This window comes from Agelaius tricolor, unplaced genomic scaffold (assembly GCF_023055355.1).
Source record: "Agelaius tricolor isolate 1412-34295 unplaced genomic scaffold, bAgeTri1.0.p SCAF_16, whole genome shotgun sequence".
NCBI classification, from domain to species: Eukaryota; Metazoa; Chordata; class Aves; order Passeriformes; family Icteridae; genus Agelaius; species Agelaius tricolor.
Window position 1 is genome coordinate 17,047,523 of NW_027269276.1, and position 22,964 is coordinate 17,070,486.

General features: G+C 54.6%; 4 protein-coding genes across 4 annotated transcripts; 3 read left to right on the plus strand and 1 right to left on the minus strand.

Moving 5' to 3' along the window:
- The first annotated feature begins 5,321 nt into the window (after positions 1-5,321).
- Positions 5,322-6,729, plus strand: RPP25 (ribonuclease P and MRP subunit p25). The gene has a single exon (XM_071441841.1). It carries the CDS (start codon positions 5,712-5,714, stop codon positions 6,333-6,335), a length of 624 nt encoding a protein of 207 aa, XP_071297942.1. The 5' UTR covers positions 5,322-5,711; the 3' UTR covers positions 6,336-6,729.
- A 1,842-nt stretch (positions 6,730-8,571) lies between these two features.
- COX5A (cytochrome c oxidase subunit 5A) lies at positions 8,572-14,401 on the plus strand. Its single transcript, XM_071441832.1, is given in 6 exon segments — positions 8,572-8,760; positions 8,762-8,951; positions 11,659-11,775; positions 13,161-13,282; positions 13,624-13,746; positions 14,245-14,401. Coding segments are annotated over 5 exon segments (717 nt in total). The 5' UTR covers positions 8,572-8,586; the 3' UTR covers positions 13,738-13,746; positions 14,245-14,401.
- Positions 14,402-15,601: 1,200 nt separating this feature from the next.
- Positions 15,602-19,216, plus strand: FAM219B (family with sequence similarity 219 member B). The gene is made up of 6 exons (XM_071441842.1): positions 15,602-15,735; positions 17,138-17,240; positions 17,496-17,580; positions 17,902-17,979; positions 18,249-18,297; positions 18,448-19,216. Exons 1-6 carry the CDS (start codon positions 15,646-15,648, stop codon positions 18,604-18,606), a joined length of 564 nt encoding a protein of 187 aa, XP_071297943.1. The 5' UTR covers positions 15,602-15,645; the 3' UTR covers positions 18,607-19,216.
- A 180-nt stretch (positions 19,217-19,396) lies between these two features.
- MPI (mannose phosphate isomerase) lies at positions 19,397-22,937 on the minus strand. Its single transcript, XM_071441830.1, has 8 exons — positions 22,860-22,937; positions 22,420-22,547; positions 21,943-22,143; positions 21,721-21,862; positions 20,907-21,089; positions 20,636-20,809; positions 20,280-20,488; positions 19,397-19,932 (listed from the first exon to the last, which is right to left on the minus strand). Exons 1-8 carry the CDS (start codon positions 22,873-22,875, stop codon positions 19,714-19,716), a joined length of 1,272 nt encoding a protein of 423 aa, XP_071297931.1. The 5' UTR covers positions 22,876-22,937; the 3' UTR covers positions 19,397-19,713.
- Between the last annotated feature and the right edge of the window lie 27 nt (positions 22,938-22,964).

Here is a 22,964-nt window from a genome sequence, read left to right on the forward strand (position 1 = left end):
CTATGGGGCTTGGGGGGCTCCATGGGGCTGGGAGTGCTTTATGGGGTTTTGAGGGCTCCATGGGGCCGGGAGTGCTCTATGGGGCTTGGGGGGCTTTATAGAACTGGAGGCTCCATGAGGCTGGGAGTGTTTTATGGGGCTTTGGGGGCTCCATGGGGCTGGGAGTGCTCTATGGGGCTTGGGGGCCTTTAAAAGGCGGGGGCTCTGTAGAGCTGGGAGCTCCATGGGGCTGGGACTGCTCTTTGGGGCTTGGGGAGCTCTATAGGGCTAGGGGCTCCATGGGGCTGGGAGTGCTCTGTGGAGCTTAGGGGGTTTTATAGGGCTGGGGGTTCCATGGGGCTGGGAGTGTTCTATGGGGCCTGGGAAGCTTTACAGGAATGGGATCTGTATAGGCCTGGGAGTGTTCTATGGGGCTGGGAGTACTCTATGGGGCTTGGGGGGCTCTATAGGGCTCCATGGGGTTTGAGTGCTCTATGGGGCTTGGGGGGCTTTATAGGAATGGGGGCTCTGTGGGGCAGGGGTGCAGCAACCCCTACCCAGGGTATGGCAAGCATTATGTGGGTAGAAGACCTCCCTCAGAAGGGCAGGGGCTCTTGGGGACAGCCCCTGGCAGGGCACACAGGCTCCCTCTATCCAGGAGGCAATGGGAAACCAGCAGCTCCCCACCAGCAGGGCCAATTTTGGGGTACTCCATGTCCATACCCTGGTGTGCTTCATTCTGGGAGCAGTAATTAATGAATGACTTGCATGAAAGCCAGAGGACATGTTAATTGCTTTTGCCAGCTGGATGGCAAGGTTGGGATGCTAAGGTTGGGATGTGGAGGGCAGGGGAAGGGACTGGACTGATTTACAGACAGGACAGGGATATAAATCCCAAATCAGCCTGAGAGCTCCATAGGCTGTGTCCCTTGTTCTCAGTGCATATCACTTGGACCTCCTGCCTTAGAGCTTGTGAGAATATCAGTGAAATGATGTGAAAATTACTTTATTTGACAGCTAAATCATCCTCCCTTCCCAGGGTCCAGCCTCGAGGGTCACAGAGGGGCAGCAAGGACAACATCCCACCAGGGGAAGATGAGAACAGCTGGGCAAGGAAGCAGCAAAATCTCTTTACACCAGTGAGCCCTGGTGGCCAAACCCCTTCAGCAGGGGAACAGCGTTGCTGTGGGGATGCAAGGAAGGAAACCTGGCAGAATCAGGGAAAATGCCTGCTTCACAGATGGTAAAATAGAGGGAAGCAGGAAAACCAGCGTGCCACAGATGACCTCATAGCAGGGGGCCCAGCTCTCCACTCTGACCCCTCTCTGGGTCTTGGACCCTGAGCTGATCCCCTCAGAGAGCAGGGACCCCTGCACACCCAGCTCCATGCCCTGCCCAACAACAGGGAAGGAAAGTGGGGCAGGGATGGGATCATGGATTCCAACTCCTGCCAAACACTGGGGATGCTCAGTGCCTTGGAGAGCTGCTCTGACTCTGCCTGTGGGCAACTGAGCACACTGGAGATTTGGGGCTGGATTCCTGTCCTTTATTTCTTTCTCTCCAAGCTTTTTCACACCTAAATTTCCTCCCCACCTGCATCTCTGCTGCCTCAGCACCTTCCCATCCCACTGAGGCTTTGGGAATGATCATTGCCCTCAGCACTACCACATTCCTGTCTGCCTGCAGATTTTCCAGTCAGGCATATTCAGGAATCAAATGGATGTGTGCTCCCCTCCTTCCCAGGAAATGCCTGGAAAGCCAAGGGATAACAGGGGGAAGAGCCTCCCTGCCCATCCCACACTGCCTAAACAGAGCAGGCTGGGGAGGAAGGGCAGGGCCAAAGAAAAGGCTGGATTAAGCAGCAAATTACCAGCAAGAAAACAGGTTCAAAACCAAGGAAATCAATCCACAGGTCCAGTTTAGGGTCAGTCTGTCGGTTGGAGTCCAGAGCAGCTGCAGCTGACCCAGAGACCAGTCCTGACATAGCTGAGACTAGGACTGAGACCCCTGGGTTGAGCTTAAAAAGAGCTCCTGGGCCATGGGTAGGGGGAATTGGGGTCCCAGGTGGGGTTGGTGAGGAGCATTCAAGTTTATTAATGCCCTCAGGGTCGTTACAACATCCCTCTGCTTATCATGCTGGAGCTCTGCAAAGGGATTTTTCTTATGAAAGGGATTTTTCCCTTTTACTGTCAGGCTATTCAAAATAAGGATTATCTTGAGCTCTGTAATTTTCTGCTTACCGTAGGGATAAGACCTCAGCAGTGAGCTGGTGCTACCCCAGGATGCTCCAAGGGTTCCTCTGGTATCTTGGCACGGCCCCTGCACCCTGGGCTGCATCCTCAGGAGGCTGCTCCTGGGAAGCAGCAGCTCCAGGACCGTGATTGGGATGGGGACAGGGGATCCCTGCAGCTGTGGCATCCTGGAGGTCCCTCTGCACCCCTTTTGCCAGGGTGACAATCCATGCTGGCATCAGCCTGCTGCTGAGTGCAACGTGATGAGAGGCTGAGACCTGAGCCGCGCCGATGTGACGCAGAGATGGGCGATGGCACCCAGACTTTCCTTGTATCGGATGCTCCCACTTTCCGTCCTGTTCCCAAGCAGGGCCACCTTGCATGAAAGAAAATATGGAGAGGGCAGGTGGAGGACAGGGGCTCAGGTTACTGCTCCTCTCCAGCTGCCCTGATCTCTGTTAGGAATATGTTTCTGGGGTTTTCTCCCCATTTTCCCAGGTTTGTCTGGGCTCTGTGCTGTGTCCAGCAGCCCTCTGCATTCTTGCCACCACCAGCTCTCCTCTTGGCTGCTCTGCCAAGCAGCTCTTCCAAGATCACACCTCCTGTGGGGTTGGGACCAGGCAAGAGGGTCCCACGGAGATTTGGAAGTCCTCTGGCATGGGGTTGGGATGGCCCGGGAATGCTCAGAGAGAAACTGTAATGGGAAAGGGGAAGCAGAAACCACTGCCTGGGTGTGGGTCCTGCTGCAACCACAGTGGCTGCTCAAGAAGGACAGATGGACAATACTCAGTGTGTAATTCCCTTACTCTTATTTTTTCATTGCTCCTGCCTTTCCCATTTGCTTCTTCTTCATTTTAAAAAGGACTCCTCATTCTCTTTTCCAGCTTTTGTTTCCCTGACCCCCCATTGCTGGAGCTGTCTGTGCCTTTGTCCCCCATCCCTGCTTTTCCTCTCCCACCCCACTGAGCTCATTTCAGCTATTCCTTGGCTTGGAGTAACCCATCCACTCTGTTGTCCTCCAACAAATAAGCTGACAGGCTAATGAATAGCTTCAGATGGTAATTAGCAACGGAGTTGCTAATAATGAATTTCATTTACATTTTAAGCGCTGCAGAGGGAAAATAAGCCCCTGTCATTAATGCTCTCCCTGCTCCCAGCACAGCCTTGGCCTTGGGGGGAATGCACCCTCTGGAAGCCTTTCTGTGATTGCACCTCTCCAGCCTCCATTTCGGAGGCTGTGATAGGCAGAGTTCATTAAGCAGCAATTAGTGATGGAGGGGGAGAGAAGCTGCTGCTGCTTCCATCATTCGATGGTGGGGAAGCGCCACGATGCCATGGAAAATGGGCCACAGGAGGCAGGAGCTGGTTCTGGGCCAGGAAAGAAGGGCTGGATGCTTCAGCCAGCACCAGGGACTCACGTGGCTTGCCCAGAGCCCTGGAGCTGTCAGCCCTCCTTGTCCATGTAACCCTCCCAGGCTACCTAGAAAATGACCCTGAGGGGTTTCTCAGTCCCTAAAATCCTTCCCCATTATTTCCTCAGGGGTTTAGCACATTTTGAAGGCAGGGCTTTCCCTGATGGGTTTAATTCATCCCTGCCTGCCCAAGGAAAGAACCAAGTGCCATCTGCATAGATTCCATGAATTGTTATCAAATGGAAAGATGGAGAAATGTCATTGTTTTGTCTCATAGCAGTGAAGAATTCATGGTGGGAGCACAGGGAATAGGTTTGCTCACTACTGCATAGCACCATAAGGGAGTTGGGAATGCTCAAAGCCTGGATCTGGTGCTGGGGGTGAGCCTGGGAGCGTTGCCTGCCCTGCCTCAGTTTCCCTCTGTGTGCCCAAGGAGCCTCAGGGAGGGTTAGATGGATTGGGAATCAATGCTTTGCATCTACAGGGGTTTTCCAGAACACTGCTTGTGCATGGAGGATCCCATCCCATCCCTTCCCATCCCATCCCACAGACCCACCCAGACCCCAATCCAGTGTTTGGACTGGGGGGGGCAGTTCAAAATCCACCGCCATTTAGGCAGTGGGATCCACAGAAAGCTGCTTTGGGGACCACAGGGATGTAGCATCCTCCCTGGATAGGAGGTGACAGCCACATCCTGCCTTCACCTCTAAGGACATGGGAGATCGATTTATTTATTTATTTATTTATTTATTTATTTATGTATTTTTTCAAGCCCTGCTAGGAGTGAAACCAATCCAGGGGCCTCCAGAGGCCGATAAGATTTGACTGCAAGTCAATACTCACATGTCTTTCCACTGTGCAATGATCCCCCGGCCAGCGGGGCGGGAGGGGACAGGCAGGTGACAGGGGCGGGCAGAGGGCCAGCCTGGGGCAGGGACGTCGCCTCTGCTCCGGGAAGGGATTGGGGGCAGGAAGGGGACATCTCCTGGCCTGCAACAGGGATTTTCTGGGATTTGTTGCCAGTACATGTAATGGTGAGCCCAGAGTGGGCAGCTCCACATTGGGAGGTGAATGAGGGACAGGGATGGGGAAGGAGGAGGAGCAGGGGAGAGGGAGAGAAATTGCCCGTGAAAACCAGCTCTGCCACGGCATCTGCTCCTCGGAGCTTTGGGAATTGAGAGGTTTCCCTGCCGGCAGAGCTGGGGCTGAGGCTGCAGGGTGCTGGGGGGAGCAGAGCCCTGGCACACTCGATTCACACTCAGTGCCATCTGCCAGGCTTTCTCCTGGCTGTGGGTTCCAGTGGCTTCTCTCATGGCTAATAAGGGTCGAGCTCAGACTCTAAAGTACTTCCCAAAGTACCTGCTGCATCTTTGTGCCATCCCTGGACACAGCATGGCTGGGATTCCACATCCCTCTGGGAATGCTGCAGGGTAGGCAGGCAGGGTGACATTTGCAGTTAGCAGAGGGTGTCCTTGAGAGGAACGAGCGCCAAGAGAAGGGACCAGGTTCTCTTTAAGGGGGCAGGACTTTGGGAACATTATGAAGGCAAGAGTGAGCTTCTCCCTCTGCCTTCCACCCTCCCCTCCTTCCCTTCTCTGTTCCGGGACAGAGAGCCGGGTTCCCTGCCCTTCCCTTTGCCTGGCAGGGATGAAGGCAGGAGCTGGGTGCTGGGATGGGCGGCTGAGCAGGGGAGGAGGAGGAGGAGGAGGGGAGGAAGGGGAGGGAGAGGGGGAGGATCTGCTAATTACACAGAACAGCTCTGGGGGCTGCTGAAGTCCAGAATGAAGCAAAGAGCAGCAGAAGCGAGTGCTGCAGTGGGAGCGGAGGAGCCCAAGCATCACCGAGAGCTGGAGCCGGCTGTTTTCCCTGCTGGGAACAACTGGGAGCACCCAGGGGATCCTGCAGCCCTGTCTCCCACAGGAGACAGCCTCTGGCACTGCCACCGAGCCCACTGCCAGCCCCTGGAGAGCCGAGGAGAAGAGGCTGGTGGTTGCAGCACGCAGGACTGGGCTGGAGGGCAGCGAGGTCAGCCCTGCTATGGTCGTGGGGGGCTAGGAGCCTGTGTGCATCCACCGGGAAGAGGTGAAGGATGGCTACTGAAGGAGGGAGAGCCAAGCCCCTTGCCCAGTCCAGGATGGAGAACTTCCGAAAGGTGAGGACCTCGGAGGAGGAGATGCCATTACCCTTCCCAGACCTGCCCCCAGACGTGGTGGAGATGAAAGTGAAGGAGGGCAGCAAGATCAGGAACCTGATGAACTTCGCCATGGCCCAGATGGAGCTGAAGGGCAGGCGGCAGATCGTGTTCAGCGGCTGCGGCAGGGCAGTCACCAAGACCATCACCTGCGTGGAGATCATGAAGCGCAAGCTGGGAGGGCTCCACCAGGTCACCAAGGTACGCTACAAAACCGTGCTGGAGGTCTGGGAGAGCCAGGACCCGCCGCCCCACGGCCCCGCACAGAACCTGACTGTCCACAAGAACGTCCCCTCCATCTGCATCCTGCTCTCCCGGGACCCCCTGGATCCCAACCAGACGGGATATCAGCCCCCCGAGCCCCGGCACGAGGCAGGAGAAGACACATTGGGATCCTCCAGCAAGGGGCTGAAGCGGCCGCTGCCGCCTCCCTGCGAGGAGCTGCTGCCCAAGAAGCTGCAGGTACAGGTGTCTGACAGCCCCAGGGGCACGGGGACCACCACTGGCCAGCAGGACCCCTGACCCCAGTGCCTCCCACCCCACCTGCCAGGTATGGAGGCAGGAATATCCACTCATTCCGGGGTCACTGGTGGGCTGCAGGCTCCCCCTGACCTGTTCCCACTTGCTGCTCCTTGACCCCTGCGGATGGGGGTCCCCAGATTTGGCATGAGGGTTAAACCCACCATGTCTTGGTTATGGATTGAAGCAGGTGAGCATGTGGGGGGGGAGCTGGTGACCTCTAATTCAGCCACCCAGGGACACTGTGACCACCAGCCACATCCTGCAGTGACTTCCAGGGAGCCAGAGCAGCCGAGGGGTGCCTGGACCACCACCACCGCTCCCCACTGCAACGCCTCTTCCATCAGGAGAGATGGGTTTGCCCCAAGCTTGTTGGAATAAAACCTTCATTATCAAACCTGCTGCTGAGGAGCTGTTGGAGTTATTAAGGCCAGGGTCAGCATCCTGTGAGACTGTGATTCATCCCAAAAAAAACAAGCACAGGGGTGCTCCCTCGCTGCAGCCTCAGAGCTGAGCACTGCACTGTGCTGACTGCCTGTGGGACAGCACAAGGAAATAAAACAACTCACATCGGATATCTGGTCTGGAGTGGGGGGAAACCACGCTGTGGGGAGCTGGGGGCAGTGGAAGTGTTGGGTGGGGGGTTATTGTGACTGGATGCAGTGCCCAGCACAGGATGAGGAGGTTTTGGGGTCATGCCTTGGCTGCCGAGTGCTTTGGCGCAAAATCCCTGCTACTTCCAGGGGGTAAAGAGAAATGAATGGAAAATAAAAGCTCTTTAGAAATAGTTGAGATATGTCTATGGGAAAATGGGGGGATCATCTTGGCTGCTGGCTGTGGCATGGATCAGCACAGTGAAGGCTGCTGCCAGCTCAGAACAAGGGGATCCCAGCCAAACTCTGTCCCTTGGAAGAATGGGATTGGGGTCTCCTGTGCTGGCACAGCAGCACCTGGCAAAGCCCCAATTTCAGTGGGGACAGGGGAGATTTGGGGGACAGGTTATGGGATGCCAAGCCTTGATCCACCTTGTTCCCTCTGCCCAGTGCCCAGCAGCACTGCAGGATGAATTAATCGGTATTAAGAGCAAACCCTTCCCAAAATCCACGTGTGAGGGATTCTCTGGCTGCAGCTGCCTTATCTCCCTGCCTCACTCCTGCTCTACAGGGACAGTCGGCGTTCTCTCTTTGTCAAGGGCTTGCTTGGCTGGGAGCGGGAATGAAAGGAGAGGAGGAGGAAGAGAAGGAAGCAGGGTCTGTTTTGTGAGGCAGTGACCTTGTTATCTCCCTCAGCAGGCAGCTGCTCCTCGGGCCAGAGGCTCGTGCTTATCTGTCCTTTTGCAGATTGATTCCCTTCACTCAAACATTAATTTCCAACGGTTTTTTAATGTTAATGAACATTTTTTGGTGGGTTTGGGGATGGTAAAGCTTTGGGCTCTGTACCAGCCAGTTCTTCCCAGTTCCTTTCTCCAGTGCAGACCCCATTCAAGATCAACCCTCCACCCCACACACTAGCACCAGGTACAGGCATCTACCCCAAATGCATCCAAAATCACTAATAAAATTGATTTTAAACGCTGTAATTAATAAATCCCTCTGTAAACACCCTGATCAGAGCCTGAAGACTGTGAGAGCCACACAGTTAAACACTAACAGCCCTTCACCTCCATTGCTGCCACCTCACATTTCTCTGATCAAGGGAAAAAAAGAATGAAAACCACCTATTTCTCCTTATTTTGTTAATTTGCAAGATGTTTTTAATGGATTTCATAGGCAGGTAGTTTCCAATCACAGAGACAGCACTGGGGATCTTACCCTCATTGCTTTGCTGGCTGATGGCTTCCAGCATAAGAAAATAATAAAAAATCACTGGGAAAAAAAAATTAAAACAGGGTGATGATACCGGGGGACATGGTGAGTAGAATAATCACAATGGTTTTGTGGTTTTGTGCAGCACTGCTAAGGCACAGCCCAAGGGACGAGTTTTGGAGCGATTTTCCGGTGCCCAGGCCGGTGCGATGGTGGCTGAGGGCAGCAGCCCCCGGTGAGGGGACAGGGACGCTCTCAGAGAACTGGAGCTGGCAGATGAGCCGGTCTGAGCTCATTTCCCTCACAGGGATCGAGTGCGGCGGCTATCCATTGACAGGGACGGGAATGCTACGCGGGCTCGGCTAAATGGGGACAGCAGCAGCCCGAACCCCTCATAAACGAGCTCAAACACGCCCGAAAACTGCCTCGGCGACCTGAGGGGGACCCCGATGGCCGCTCCCCTCACGCACAAAATGGCGGCCAGCCCCGCCCCAAGATGGCGGCGGTCCCGCCCCGCCGCGCCCCCAGCCCGTCCCCGCCGCGCCCCCAGCCCGTCCCCGCGGCCTCCCGCCCTTCCACGCTCCCGCTCCGTCCCCGCCGCGCCGCCGTACCCGCCTCAGCGGCCCCCCCCGGCCCTCACCTCCGTCCCTCCTTCCCGGTGGGGTGCGGGAGCCAGCGGCGCGCGCCCCCGGTTGCCGGTGCTGTCTCCTCCCTTCACAGCCCGCCGCCATGCTGGCCGCCAGCGCCTCTCTCCTCCGCCGCTGCGCCGTCTCCGGCCTCCGTGCCGCCGTCCGCCGGCCTGCCGGCCCAGCAGGTGAGCGGCTGCGCTCGTCTCCGTCCTTCCCGCCGCGGTTGGCGCCCGGGTTCCCGGTGTGGAGGGGAGCGAGGCCGCGCGGCCCGGCGCGTCCTTGCGGTGACCCCGCGGCCTAGCACGGGCCGCCCCCGCCGCTCCGGCCGCCGCCACCGGGATCCCCCCGCCGGCACCGCCTCAGCGGGCACCGGGCACCGCCCGGGGGCTGCAGCGAGGGACGGCGGCGCTTTCCCTGCGCCCCCCGCCAAGGTGACATTAATGGAGGGCGGCGGTGACCTCCGCAGCACCGGGACGCCGGCCAGCCCCGGCCCCGCTGCAGCTCCGCGCCGGCCCTCACCCTCCTAATTAACACCGCAGTTATTTTATTTGTTATATTAACGCCACAGTTAATAGAGAGAGTAGGAGGACCAGCCCCAGGCAGCGGTCTGTGATGGTGGCCAGGGTGGCAGGGCTGGAAGACGGAGGCTGTAGAGAATGCGCTGCCTGTGCATCGCAATTAATAGCTAATTAACTTCTTCATCGCAATTAATACCTAATTAGCAGACACTAATAATGCTCGGAGACCTGTGTGTGCCTCTGCTGCGGCACGTGTGAGTTAAACAACTGCCTTAGGGAGCCTGTCACTGCGTCTTTTTAAATAATAAGCACAGGATTTCTTAGATGCTGCTCAGCACCTTTGATCTTTTGTTATTTTGAATCCACTAAAATCTTTGCTCGCTGTTCCTTTGAGCTGCTGAACCCCGGCTGCTCCTGGGCCTTGTTTCCAGGAGGCTCCGTGTTCTTTTTTTCCAAGCTCTTGTGTTTCAAACACCCCACTTAACACTGCTGCCACCCTTTTGCAGGGGGGTTCTGTTGCTGCAAAACTTCCCCTGGGCTCCTCGTTCTCAGATTTTCAGTAAATTAATGTTTTATCTTCACACGTGCTTTTCTTCTGTGCTCATTACTGGAGAAAACTGCCCAATTCTGGCCCTCACAGAGAAGCTTCAACATGTTTTTGTGTCATATTAGGTGATTTTATGCTTAATTCCTGTTAAGTTCACTTTAAAGCAAAGGTGCTTGCCCTTTGGTTCTTCCTTGAGCTGGGAATCTCTGCCTGGATAGGTTGGCTGTCACACACACGTCATGTGTGTGACAGTGACCTTGATGGACCCTGCTGAAGCTCAGGCCAGAGGAACTCTGCAGGCACACATAGAAACATGAATGTGGAAAAGAAACATAGCAGCAATTGAGAAACACACCCTGGAAAGCCAGAGCTTTAATTCTTATGGTCTGTATTTGCCTCCTGGATCCAGGAAATGATTTTGTTGAGGAAAGACTTCAGATTTTGACTTAAAGATGGTATTTGAGCGCTTCAATTTAGGCTTTTCTCCAGCTGAGATTTGCTGGTTTTTGGCAGGATTTTTTTTTCTGTGTAAGAAAAATAAGGATTCTCCTTCAGCCAGCTGAAATCTGGAAGGTTTTCAGCAGTGTCTTGGGAGCAGGAGCATTTCCAGAGCCCTGCTCTTGCTCTGAGCTCAGCTCTGCAGGTGATTTGTTGCAAAGAGGAGGGTCAAAGGTCTACTCTGGAGCTGGGGAAAGGAGGGGGAATTTCCCTACAAGGAACCAAAAGAGCATTTTAGTTCTGTCTTGGCCTGTTGTTAACTTTTCCATAGCTAAAATAAATAAAGCTATTTTCATGCTTCCATTGCATAAACCAGTATTGCAGCTGAAATGTTGGACAAGGTTACATTTTGTTAAAAAAGCAAATTTCCTGCTAATTAGGCTGCCATTAATGAAACCAAAGAGAAGTATATCAGCAAAAGTACAGCCCAGTTGTGGTGTTGGGTTTTTTTGGTTTGGTTTTAAATAAAACCCTGTAGTTGATCACTGTGAGTGATTCGTGCTGCGTTAAGAAAGAAAAAGTCAGGAGCTAAATTTGACTTGTGTGAAGCAGAGCTTTGAGCTCCAAGGTCGTATCTGGTGTGTGACCTCTCTGCAAATATTAGTGGAGTGAGATTAGCAGTGGGGAAAGGAAGCACCAGGCTTGTGGTCCTTCAGTTTAGTTCCCTTAGAAAACTGTTCCAGCCTTTGTGGGGTAAAAAAAGACAGGTTCACCCAAAAAACCAAAATTTGTGATAGTGCTGAGTGAAGAAACACTGGTCCTATCAGATTAATTTGTGTGTTAGCATACAATCTGCTTTTGTGATTAGTTATCAAATATTAATGCAATTGCAACCTTGAGATCCAGCAGTTTTTCTCTTGGATAGATACCTTGTGATCATTTTTTTCCTCCTCCAGCCCTTCTGTTGGAAGGAATATCTCTCATCCCTTTGCTTTTGAGAGCCTCTCTAGGAATCGCATGGAATTTTGTTGGTGAGGAACGTGCATGTTAAAGCTTCTCAGTCTCACTTGGCTGTGGGAAGAGGAAGAATTCCTGTATTTTACAGAAAAAGGAACGCCAGAAAACCTCTTCAGAGTAGGTTTTTGTGTGTTTTTGCCATGCTCTGACCAATGCTCTGGGAACACTTTGGAAGTCTGACATGGAAAAAAGCAGACACTTTGCTACAACATAAACCACAATATTTAATAAGTTACATCCACCCAGGGGTCATCCAGGACTGACTATAACAAGGCAATCCATATTTTGTGGAGGCTTCTGGCCTCTTGATCAGGACTGAAGCAGTGTTATGTTCCTTTTGCTCCAAGTTTGTTCCCTTTTTCCTGCACTCAGCTGTGCTTCCTGCTCGCTGCTACTCTCACGGGTCACAAGAGTCAGATGAAGAATTCGATGCTCGCTGGGTGACGTATTTCAACAAGCCAGATATCGATGCCTGGGAGCTCAGGAAAGGTAAGTTGGAGATCAGGGAAGCATAACCTGGGGTAAATAGAAGTTTTCTGACCAGAAATAACAACTTTAGTTGGTGTTTTGTGGACTCCTCATCCCTGGAAGTGTCCAAGGCCAGGGCTTGGAATAACCTGGTCTAGTGGAAGGTGTCCCTGCCTGTGTTGGTGTTTGTAGGGGTCTTAGGATGAGGGAAGAGGTGAGAATCTTGACTTTATGTTTCAGAAGGTTGATTTATTATTTTATGATATAGATAATATTAAAAGAAAATTATATACTAAAAGAATAGAAGAAAGGATTTCATCAGAAGGCTTGCAAGGAAAAGGAAAGGAATGATAATAAAATCTTGTGACTGACCAGAGTCCAAGACAGCTGGACTGTGATTGGCCATTAATTAAAAACAACCACATAAGACCAATCAAAGAGGCACCTGTTGCATTCCACACAGCAGATAATTAATGTTTACATTTTGTTTCTGAGGCCTCTCAGCTTCTCAGGAGAAAAATCTTAGCAAAAGATTCTTCATAAAATATGTCTGTAACACATGCCCATGATAGAATGGTGGACTAAATGATCTCTGAGGTCCTTCCAACTCAAACCATTCCATGATTCCATGATTTTAACATCTGGATGGGAGGGACAGTAGCATTTGCTCCAAGGACAGTGTTTTTGAGCTCTGCTATGCTCATTTTTCTTTGGACTTTGGCTAATGGCTTGGCCATAACTCCCTGCAGACTTTTTGTGTGGCTGTCTCCAGTTTTTTGCTGAGGAGTTGCCAAGTTTTATTAAATTTACCCCATTTTTTGGGGCAGTATAGGGCTGGGGGTATCTGTAGGGCAGTGTGGGGTGTGAGCACGGGGGTTATGGGGCTGGGGGTATCTGTAGGGCAGTGTGGGGTGTGAGCACAGGGGTTATGGGGCTGGGGGTATCTGTAGGGCACTGTGGGGTGTGTGCACAGGGGTTATGGGGCTGGGGGTACCTGTAGGGCAGTGTGGGGTGTGTGCACAGGGGTTATGGGGCTGGGGGTACCTGTAGGGCAGTGTGGGGTGTGTGCACAGGGGTTATGGGGCTGGGGGTACCTGTAGGGCAGTGTGGGGTGTGAGCACAGGGGTCGTGGGGCTGGGGTATGTCCATGGGGCAGTGTGGGATAGGTGTGTGGGGCAGTATAGGAGCAATACAATGTGACAGTTCATCTTTTAAGGCCCATTATGCCTTCAAAATGTGATTTCATAAGCAGATAATTGCAGCCAGAGGGATCCTTCCAGCAGCACCTGCCTGATGAGGTGCTGAGTTTTTCTGTCAGAGAGGAAGAGAGCAGACAGCAAGGGGCTCCTTTTGAGATCATGACAAGCTGGTTCCCAGTTCCCCTTGGTGTTCCCTTGTCTCCACAGGCATCAACACACTGGTGGGCTACGACCTGGTCCCGGAGCCCAAGATCATCGACGCGGCTCTGAGGGCCTGCAGACGGTTAAATGACTTTGCCAGTGCTGTCCGCATCCTAGAGGTTGTAAAGGTGGGTGGAACTGCCCTGTTCCCATTGCCAGAGCCTGCCAGCAGGGCAGTTTTCCCTGCTGCAAAGGGAAACCACCATCAGTGGCTCCATGATGAGCACAAAGCTTGCTGGTTTCTTGGGAGACTGAGAGAAGTAACTCAGAAAGCTCTCTTGGGAAACACCTGAAACCAACTCCTTGAAACCTGAATCCAGCCTGGCCAGGGAGTTCAGAGAAGCCAGGACTTTTATTTCAGCCCTAGAGGCCAGGAGCTCTGCTCTGCCACAGGCAGAAGTGGGAGGCTTTGGAAATGTGTATTTTGAAGTAACTCCATTCTTTGTTTTTTGGGATTTTTTTTTTTCAGGACAAGGCAGGACCCCACAAGGAAATTTATCCTTACGTTATCCAGGAGCTTAGACCAACTTTGAGTGAACTTGGAATCTCCACTCCAGAGGAACTGGGCCTGGACAAAGCATAAACCTTGTTGGTAAGATTTGGTGTTGCTTCCCAGACTCTTGACATGGGAGTCCTGTACACCAAACCCCCTGGCAAAGACAGCATAGGCAAGACCTAATGTGCCCTAATCCCAGACTAAAATAAAGCCCTAAATAAAAATCCTCATGGAAGTGAAGCCTCTTAACTCAGTTTCCTCAGGAGATGACCAGTGTCATATTCTTTTTTTAAATATTATGGCTGGAATAGAGATACTGTGTGTCAGACTGCTGCAAATAGTGCTTGATTCTGGATATTTTAAGTCCTTTTCCTCCTCCTTGCCCTGGGATACAATGTCTTGGTGCCAGGGGTCCTGAATCAGCTGTGCTGGGAATGCAGTACCTGCATTTTTGAGCTGAGCATGATTAAATAAGGCTTTGGAGGTAAAAGGGATGGAAATAACTCATTTGGGACCTCATGGAAACTTTGTGGAGCTTCTAGTCTGCTTCTTTAATGTTTTTTTTTATTTTTCCCCTGTTATTTTCTATGCCAGGTGGATCACTCAAGCGTTCTGCTGATGCTACCAGATTGTACACAGTCACTTGGAGAGCCAAACTTTAAATCTTACTTGACATAACTTCTTCCTTTATTGAGTCACAGTGGAAGTGCTGTGGAGTTGGGCCTAATAAAGGAAAACCTGGTTTGACTCATGTGGTACCAGTGCCTCGTGTGGTCATTTCCTGTTGCTTTTGTAGGGAAAAACAAAGAACAAACCAAAATGAGCTCGTAGGAGCTTCTAAATTGTTGCTTTCTCTGCAAAGCTCGTGCCCAGAGCCTTCTCAAGCACGTGGCTCTGGGAGGGGAAGAGCAGGAGCTGTGTGGAGAGGAGAGCATGGTTCCTTGTAATGCACAGCTTTGGGGAGGAGGCATTTCCCTGAAATCATGTCCAAAGCCTCAGATGTGGGCTGGGGGCTCCTGTTTGCAAGGGTCGTGTCCTCACCAGGAAGGGGATCTGTTCTGGGATACTGTCCCTGTTTTCCACTCATCTCTGGCCCAGGCAAGGGTTTGGGAAATAAAATTAACCAACAGAAGCGGGTGGGAGGAGAAGGGAAATCTTCATTCTGTTGTTATTTTCCTCCTAGAAGAGGGGAATTTTTTGGGAAAACAGGAATTTGTTTCTGTACAGTGGGCTCAGGGCAAGAGCCGTGTTGTGTCCCACAGTCCCATCCCATCCCACTGTTTCATCCATTGCAAGACTTTTTCAGTTCCTGTTCACTTCTCCTCCTTCTTTTTAGATGTATAGAAAGGGTGAGATACGGGAATGTGCCCCCTGTTGACGGAGTGACAAAACTATCCTCTGTCCCCTTAAAAAGGAAAGAAGCTCAGAAGTTTCTGTCCTCGATTAGGTGAAAAATGCATCTCATAGGTCTGGGAACTTCACCTCAAACTTAAGGATAGCCAATGGGACGGGAGCCAAAAAGCCCCACCTGAGCAATTTACTAGAAAAAGAAGAGAACAAACAAACAATTGGCTTTTGTGAGGTGTTTTACCAAGAGCAAGAACCTCTCCCACCTGGCTCGATTTTTCTCTGTAAAGAGTTTATTATTTTGCCTTGTATTGAAACATTTTTGTTTCCAACACTGCAACAGAAGCCATCCTGATGCTGATTTTAGACCTCCAAAAGTGGCTGGAGCTATCTTGAGTGTGAAATAGACCTCCAAGAGCTTATGGGACCTGTCTCGAAAAGTCTCCTATTTCAATCCATGGTCCTGTGCCGCAGTCCCTGTGTCCCGTCCCGCTCTCCGGTCCCGTCCCGCTCTCCCGCCCCGCTGGCCTGTCCCACCGCGCATGCGCGGCAGAGGGGCGCGCCCTTTCCCCGCCTCCCATTGGCTGAGCCCCGCCGGCCCCGCGCTGCCATTGGCGGGCGGGCCATGGGGCGGGGCCAGGGGCGGCCATGGCGACGGGCGGCGGCGGAGCCGGGCCAGGTCCCGGTGCCGGTCCTGGTGCCGCTGCCAGCGGAGCCGCCGGCCGGCGGGGCCCGGGGGTACGTGCGGTGTACGGGCGTGCTGGGGCTGCGGGGCTGGGTGGCGAGCGTGGGGCTGGGAGGGGTATGTGCATTGTGGGTGTGGGGATGTGTGGGGTATCTGTATGGGGCTATGGGGCTGTGTGGGATATTGCATGGAGCTGTGTAGGATATCTGCCCGGGGCTATGGGGCTGTGTGGGATATCTACATGGGGGTATGGGGCCATGTAGGATATCTGCGTGGGGCTGTGTGGCTGAGGAGAGTGTGGGGCAGTGTGGGGTACGTGAACAGGGGTGGTGTAGGGCTGGCGTATGTCCATGGGGCAGTGTGGGGTGTGTGCACAGGGGTTGTGGGGCTGGGGGTATCTGTAGGGCAGTGTGGGGTGTGTGCACAGGGGTTATGGGGCTGGGGGTATCTGTAGGGCAGTGTGGGGTGTGTGCACAGGGGTTATGGGGCTGGGGGTATCCGTAGGACACTGTGGGGTGTGTGCACAGGGGTTATGGGGCTGGGGGTACCTGTAGGGCAGTGTGGGGTGTGTGCACAGGGGTTGTAGGGCTGGGGTATGTCCATGGGGCAGTGTGGGGTAGGTGTGTGGGGCAGTATAGGAGCAATACAGTGGGACAGTTCATCTTTCCGAGCTGCAGACAGGGAAGCACAGTAGTGTATACAGTGTATAAATATAAATATAAAAATAATTTTATATATATGTACACACACAGAGGTGTATCAGCACAGCATCAGCTGGCTAGGAAGGGGTATGGCACATCCAGAGGGATCTGGGAGGGCACTGCCTGCCTGGTCATTCCCACTATAAAGCTCTGTCCTGCTAATTCCAGCTTAAGACACTGAGGCTAATCCTGGCCGTGCTCTGCAATCACCATCCCCAGTCCTCTGCCGTGTTCCTTTAATTCCATGTCCCTCCTGTGCCAACTCTCTCTGATTTTCCCTCTATTTTATTCATTACTTCTTGTGTTTGTGGAGGTTTTTTCCTCCCCCTTGCCCTTAGAAGCATTGGTTCTCCTTGACAATAACTGGATAAAAGGAGAAGCTTGGAAACCCCAAATTAAAAATACACAATCCTTACATTTGTGTTTGATTAACCTCTCAGGAAATCTCCTCTACCACCTTTTCCCAAGTATTACTGCAGCCAGGCTTGCACAGGAACTGATGGTGACTACCTGTGCTTTTAATTAGCACCACCATTCCCAAATAATCCTCTCATCTGCTATCAGATCTGCTTATTCCTTTTCCTCTCCCTCCTCCTGGGCTGGGAGGAGGAGCTGTCCCTGGGGACACATTTCCCTGGGAGCAGATTTCCCTGCTGACCTTGAGCTCCCAGGAAGGATCAAATGCTCTGAGATGACTCTGCTTTACTTCATCCCCGTGGAGAGGTGCTAAATGTTTCTTCCATTCTTTTTTTAGCTGATTTGGGCTGAAAAGAAGAGGCTGAACAAAGGGACAGATGTGGTGGAGAAAAGAGGTCCATACATCATGAGCAAACCTCCCTCCATCCAGGCCAAGCTGAGTAAGTGATGCTTGGTGCACTCTGCTGGGATTTTGGGTGTCATTCCCACCTCTCTCCCAGAGCTGGGGTTACCAAAAGCCCTTTTATTCCTTGGTGGGATAAAACCTTTATAAAACCCCATTAAAACCCCATTGGGAAAGTACTGCACTGCACCCAGGCTCACCTGCACCACCCTCCTCACCCATTCCCCAGAAGAAGAACCCCTTTGGGAGCATTTGGGGATTTTTCCTCTGTGTCCCTGTTCTTGGCTTGCAGAGAGGCAGCGGGAGCTGGCAAAGGCAGCGCTGCGAAGGCAGGGGCTGCTGGGGGCACCCACTGCCCTGAAACCAACTCCTAAAAGGTCTGATCTCCTCCTCCTCTTTTCAAAATGCCTTTTTCACTTTTCTTGGGGAGACTGGGAAACTCAGAGGATTAAAAAGAAGAGTTTGGGTCCTTATTCTGCTGGCTCTGTTTGGCCAGGAACACCCAGTATAATAAAATATACTGATTTTCTCTCTGTTTTGGGCATGATTTAGTGGTATGGATTTATTTGGGTATCCTGGGGTTTAGCTGGTGGTAGGAAGGAGTGGGATCCCTGCCCTGGCTCCTCAGCCTGTCAGCTCCATGGACGTGTTTGCACATAAAACATCTGTGCTGGTCTCCCTCCTGCATTTCCTGGCAGGTCTGTGAAGTTCAACAAGGGCTACACGGCGCTCAGCCAGACAGCTGATGAAAACCTGGTCTCCCTCGACTCAGACAGGTGAATAGCCCAAGATTTTCAGTAAATATCCCACGATTTTGAGGGTGGGGGTTCTCCCAGATGGCTTTTTGGGGGGGTTGATTTTCTTTGTCAGTTGTAGAGCATCCTTGGTGGCACTGGGCAGCTCAGGGCAGCGAAACACTCCTGCTGTCCCAGATTTCAAATACTCCTTGGGGTTACACTGCCAGCTCCTTTTTTCCCCCAAATTCCCCTTATCTACACCCTAAAGCCCCCATTTCCTGGCCAGCTCTGTTTCTTTTTCCCCTCAGTGATGGGGAGCCAGGATCCAGGTGTTCCTCGGGATACTCCTCTGCTGAGGCAAGTGCGGGGCTCTGACTGTGACACCATGGGGTCCCCAGGGGCTCCCTCGTCCCCCTGACCCCTCGAGGCTCTGGCTGGGGCTGGAAGCATCACCCCCAGGGCGTGGATGTGTGTCCATCCTGCAGAGCTCTGCTTTGTCCCCTGCAGCAGGTGACCCAGGACCTGAGCCGGCAGCTGCTGCAGGATGGGTACCACCTCGACGAGGTCCCCGATGATGAAGACCTGGATCTCATCCCCCCAAAACCTGCTGCCTCCTCTTCTTGCCCCTGTTGTTTTGGAGAAAATCTCTCCTGTGTGATCCAGTAGCTGCACAAGAACAGGTCAAAATCCAGCACTTTCTTTGTCCCGTGGATGGCTGGTGGGTGTCCAGGTCCCGTGCCAGGACGGTGACACAAGGACTGAACTGAACGATGCTGCTCGTGGCAGAGACCAACTGACTCCAAAAGACTTCTCCTTACACTCAGCAATACCAGGGGGCGGTGGCACAGTGACATTTTGGTGACCTGCATGGGACCTCGCACTTGGCTGGGGTGGGAAGAGAGGACAGGCAGGGCCTGGCACCTTCACGGGGGTATTAAGGGAAGGATTTGGGAGTTTCTGGGGTTGGAGCTAATGGCTTATTCCCATTCTCCTCAACGCTGCTTTGATGCAGGTGAGGCACAGCCCAGGCCCCCATGCCAGCTCTGCACAGGGCTTGGATTTGGGGGGCTGGAGAGCCTCCCTGCTGCAAACCATAAACGCTGCCTTAAACCATGGTCCTGCTCTATGACATAGAGGACAATCAGCTTCTTATACAGAAACCTTATTTAAATATTTCATGTCAAGAGACATGAATTGGTTGGGTGGGGGGCATGTTTGTTTGTTTTTGTATCTTGTAAAAGGGAGCACTTAATAAACTGGATCTCATTACTCAGAAGGGGTGCTGGTGCTGTGAGGGGGACTCCTGTCTTCTCTCATGACATTTTACTCTTTTCCTGTGCCTGAGGAACAAGGGAGAGAATCACAGCCAGCATTGGGGGGATGCTGGAGCTGCTCCCAGCCTGTCTGTCCCCCTCCATCCTCCTGCTCCCTCCACCACGCTGCCCTTCACCAGGGACAAAGTCACTTCTTTATTCACAGCAGCAGAGGCTCTCCTGCTCCATCATCCCCCAGGCAGCCCCCTTTTACAGCCAGGGAAGGGGGACACTGGCTGCCATCAGCCAGGCTTGGGAAGAGCCCACCAGAAGCAGCAGAAAGCCTGTGGTCTGCACCACCTCCAAGGAGCTGATCCACAGAACTGCTCTTTCTATACCCCAGGGCTGCTTTGAGGGTTTAACAGGCGGAGGGAGACCTTTCAAGCGAGAAGACTTTGCCCACAGCAGTTTCTATCTACTCAAACATGGAGTGTTGTGGTGGAAGTGTCCCAGGCGCTGCTCAGAGGAGGCAGCAGGCTCGGAAGAGCAGCATCCCTTCGGGTGAGGAGAGGTGCAGGGAGATGCTCTCGTTGGCCGACACGAAGAGCACGGAGCCACGGCGCAGGGACATCTCTGAGGCTGCCGCTGTGGAGGTGCCCACGGCTGTCCCTTGGATCACCAGCAGGATGCTGGCAGAGTCCATGGCAGAGATGAGGTACAGCTTGATGGAGGCAGGGATCTGCCAAGGGAAATGTCACTGTGTTGGGGTGTCCCTCAGCTTTCCTCCTCTATGCAGAGCTGGAAGGGGGTTGGCCCCACTCCCACCCCTTTGCTGTGCCTGCAGCAGCCCAAACCCAGGGAACTCAGCTTGGCTGAGGAAACCCAAGGCCTCTTCCTGGTTCTCCCTCTGCCCAGAGCTGCTGGAGAAGGTGAACAAACTCCAGGGAGGGATAAAGAGACCAGCACCCCATTATGCCCAAACATCCCGCCCACCTTGCCAGGACACTGATAACAAAGGTGAGTGAGCCCCAGCCAGCACTGGTGTGTCCCACCCGGTGTCCCCAGCACGGAGCTGTCACCTCTCACCTCTATCCTCATGATGGTGAAGTCTGGCACAGGTGGGTCGTAGAGGTAGACGTGGGGATCGAGCTGGCTCTGCGTTGCCGGGAGGATCTTGGAGCTGCTGGGTGCTGGTGTGTAGTTGAGCATCTCACACAAAGTGAGCACATCGATGAACTTGGGCGTGAGCCCGGCGCGCACCGTGTTGTCCGAGCACGCCATCACCTCCACGCAGTCTGTGGGGACGGGGCAGCGCCGTCAGCCCAGCCCTCAGCCCAGCCCTCGGCCCAGCCTTCAGCCCAGCCCTCAGCCCAGCCCCTCCTCCCGTCCCCACGGCCCGGCCTTGCAGGATGCCGGGTTTGGAGAGCCCCCCTGACGCTCACCTCCGTGCAGGTAGGCGTGGGGCTCGTTGGCTCCCAGGAACATGGCCTCCCCTGGCTCCAGCCTCACCAGGTTCAGGAAATAAATGGTGAAGCAGCCGATGTCCCCCGGATACTGGGAGTGCAGCCGCAGCAGCAGCTCCCCGTTGCTCCCTGACGTGTCCTTCCCTTCCGCCGCTGCGCAGGACAGACCCAGACCAGTGTGGGGAGAGCCTCAGCCTCTCCCCAAACACAGCCCCCCGAACTGGTTTGGGGTGTCACAGCCAGCACCCACCTTCCTGGGAGATCCTCTTCACCAGCATGTTCAGCTGGTCCACAAAGAACTTCTTCTCGCTCTTCATGAGGCGGGTGAAGCACACACGGAGCGCGGCCGAGACCCCGCGGGGGTCGTCGCTGCCGCTGCGCTCCAGCTGCTCCGCGGCCACCTCCCCGATCAGGGCCCGCAGCTCGGGGACATCTGCGGGGCCAGCGCCACTCAGAGCCAGCCCCAGGCCAGGGGAGAACAGCCCTGGCCAGGAGCAGCACCCCCATCCCAGGAGAGCACAGTCACCGTCCCCACGGCGAATCCCATCCCTGGGAGCGCTGCCCGCACCCTGAACCCCATCCCAAGGGAGCATGGCCACCATTCCCACACCAAAGCCCATCCCAAGGGAGCAGGGCCACCATCCCCACCCCAAACCCCATCCCAAGGGAGCAGGGTCACCATCCCCATCCCGAAGCCCATCCCAAGGGAGCATGGCCACCATTCCCACACCAAACCCCATCCCAAGGGAGCATGGCCACCATTCCCACATCAAACCCCATCCCAAGGGAGCATGGCCACCATCCCCACCCCAAACCCCATCCCAAGGGAGCATGGCCACCATCCCCACCCCAAACCTCATCCCAAGGGAGCAGGACCCTCATCCCCCCACCAAAGCCCATTGCAAGGGAGCAGGACCACCATCCCCACACCAAAGCCCATCCCAAGGAAGCATGGCCACCATCCCAAACCCAGAGCCCATCCCAAGGGAGCAGGGCCATCATCCCCACCCCATGGCCACCATCCCCACTTCGGAGTCTGACCATGCACCCTCCTTCACCCTTACTCTGGAGGAAGGAGACAATCTCCTCCACAGGCCGGAAGCCACACATGCCCTCGAAGGGGGTGAGGGCGATGGCCATTTCGGGCTTGTGGTTGGCATCGGGATAGTGCTCAGGGAACTGGGCATGGAGCTTTGCTGCCAGCTCCTGCAGAGAGGGAACAGGAGCTGCCTGAGCTCCCCAGGACACAGGATCTGCCTGGGCTGCCCACACCGGGCTCTCCCTACCTTGTTGGGGTGTGCCTGGACAGACAGGGCGGTGTTGACCGACAGCACCTTGAACAGGAAGGGCAGGTGTCCCTGGAAGGCGTCCTTCACCTTGGCCCCCAGGCAGGCGGGGTTGTCGGCGATCCACTGGCCCAGGGTCTTTTGGGGGATGCGGTTATCCCGGATGAGGGCATCGCCCCGGGGGTGTGTGCCCATCCAGAGCTGCCAGACACCAACACACACAGCTGGCACCCCGAGCCGAGCCGGGCAGCCAGCACGGATGACTTGGGCTTTTCCAGGGAGGTGATCCCTGGCAGCTCCCTCGGGGGCTGAGTCATGCCGGGCTGCCCTCCAAGCAGGAGGGGACACGGGACAGCTGAGGGGCAGCATCGTGTCCCGGTAGGACACAGGATGGTGAGAGCCACCACGGCCGCGGGGTGGGATGAACACACGGATGGGACGGACACACGGACAGAATGGACACAGAGACACACTCACCTCAGCGTAGGGCTGGTCAGGCTGGATCTGGACCAGGGGGTCAGCGCTGGCCACCAGCTTGGCCACCTCGCTCTCCAGGCCCACCTTCCCCCAGGAATAGTTCTGCACCACGCAGGACAGGGGGAACACTGCGGGAGGGAATTCAAGTGTTAGCGGGGCACAGAAAGAACCCCCGGAAATCCTCCCGCACACGCACAGAGCCCGCGGGGCAGGGTGACAGAATGGCAGGGAGGGAGAACACCACGGCCTTGGCAGGGGACACTCTGTGGGGACGATTTTCAACCATCACACGGCGATCTGGGGGTGCCCGGGCTGGGGGCACGACTCACGGGCCCTGCTCCCCATCGCCCGGGGGGTCCCGGAGGGGGTCCCGGTGTCCCATCGCGGAGCCCATCCCCGGGCGTGCGGACGGTGGTGCCCGGTGCCCGTGCCCCGCTCACCGCGGATCTCCGCCATGGCTCGGCCGGGCAGGACCTGCCCCCCTCCCTCACCGCCCCCCCGCCGCCGCCGCCGCCGCGCCTGACGCTCACCGGGTTAACCCCGCG

What these genes read in the sequence shown, in the direction of transcription:
- RPP25 (XM_071441841.1), top strand. Translation starts at nt 5,712, where the DNA reads ATGGCTACTGAAGGAGGGAGAGCCAAGCCCCTTGCCCAGTCCAGGATG.
- MPI (XM_071441830.1), bottom strand. An exon ending in TCCAGGCACACCCCAACAAG is followed by an intron (nt 21,863 to 21,942) that starts GTAGGGAGAGCC and finishes CCCTCTCTGCAG; the next exon opens with GAGCTGGCAGCAAAGCTCCA. An exon ending in GAAGAGGATCTCCCAGGAAG is followed by an intron (nt 20,810 to 20,906) that starts GTGGGTGCTGGC and finishes TGTCCTGCGCAG; the next exon opens with CGGCGGAAGGGAAGGACACG.
- FAM219B (XM_071441842.1), top strand. Translation starts at nt 15,646, where the DNA reads ATGGCGACGGGCGGCGGCGGAGCCGGGCCAGGTCCCGGTGCCGGTCCT. An exon ending in CTGAAACCAACTCCTAAAAG is followed by an intron (nt 17,581 to 17,901) that starts GTCTGATCTCCT and finishes ATTTCCTGGCAG; the next exon opens with GTCTGTGAAGTTCAACAAGG. An exon ending in GTCTCCCTCGACTCAGACAG is followed by an intron (nt 17,980 to 18,248) that starts GTGAATAGCCCA and finishes TTTTCCCCTCAG; the next exon opens with TGATGGGGAGCCAGGATCCA.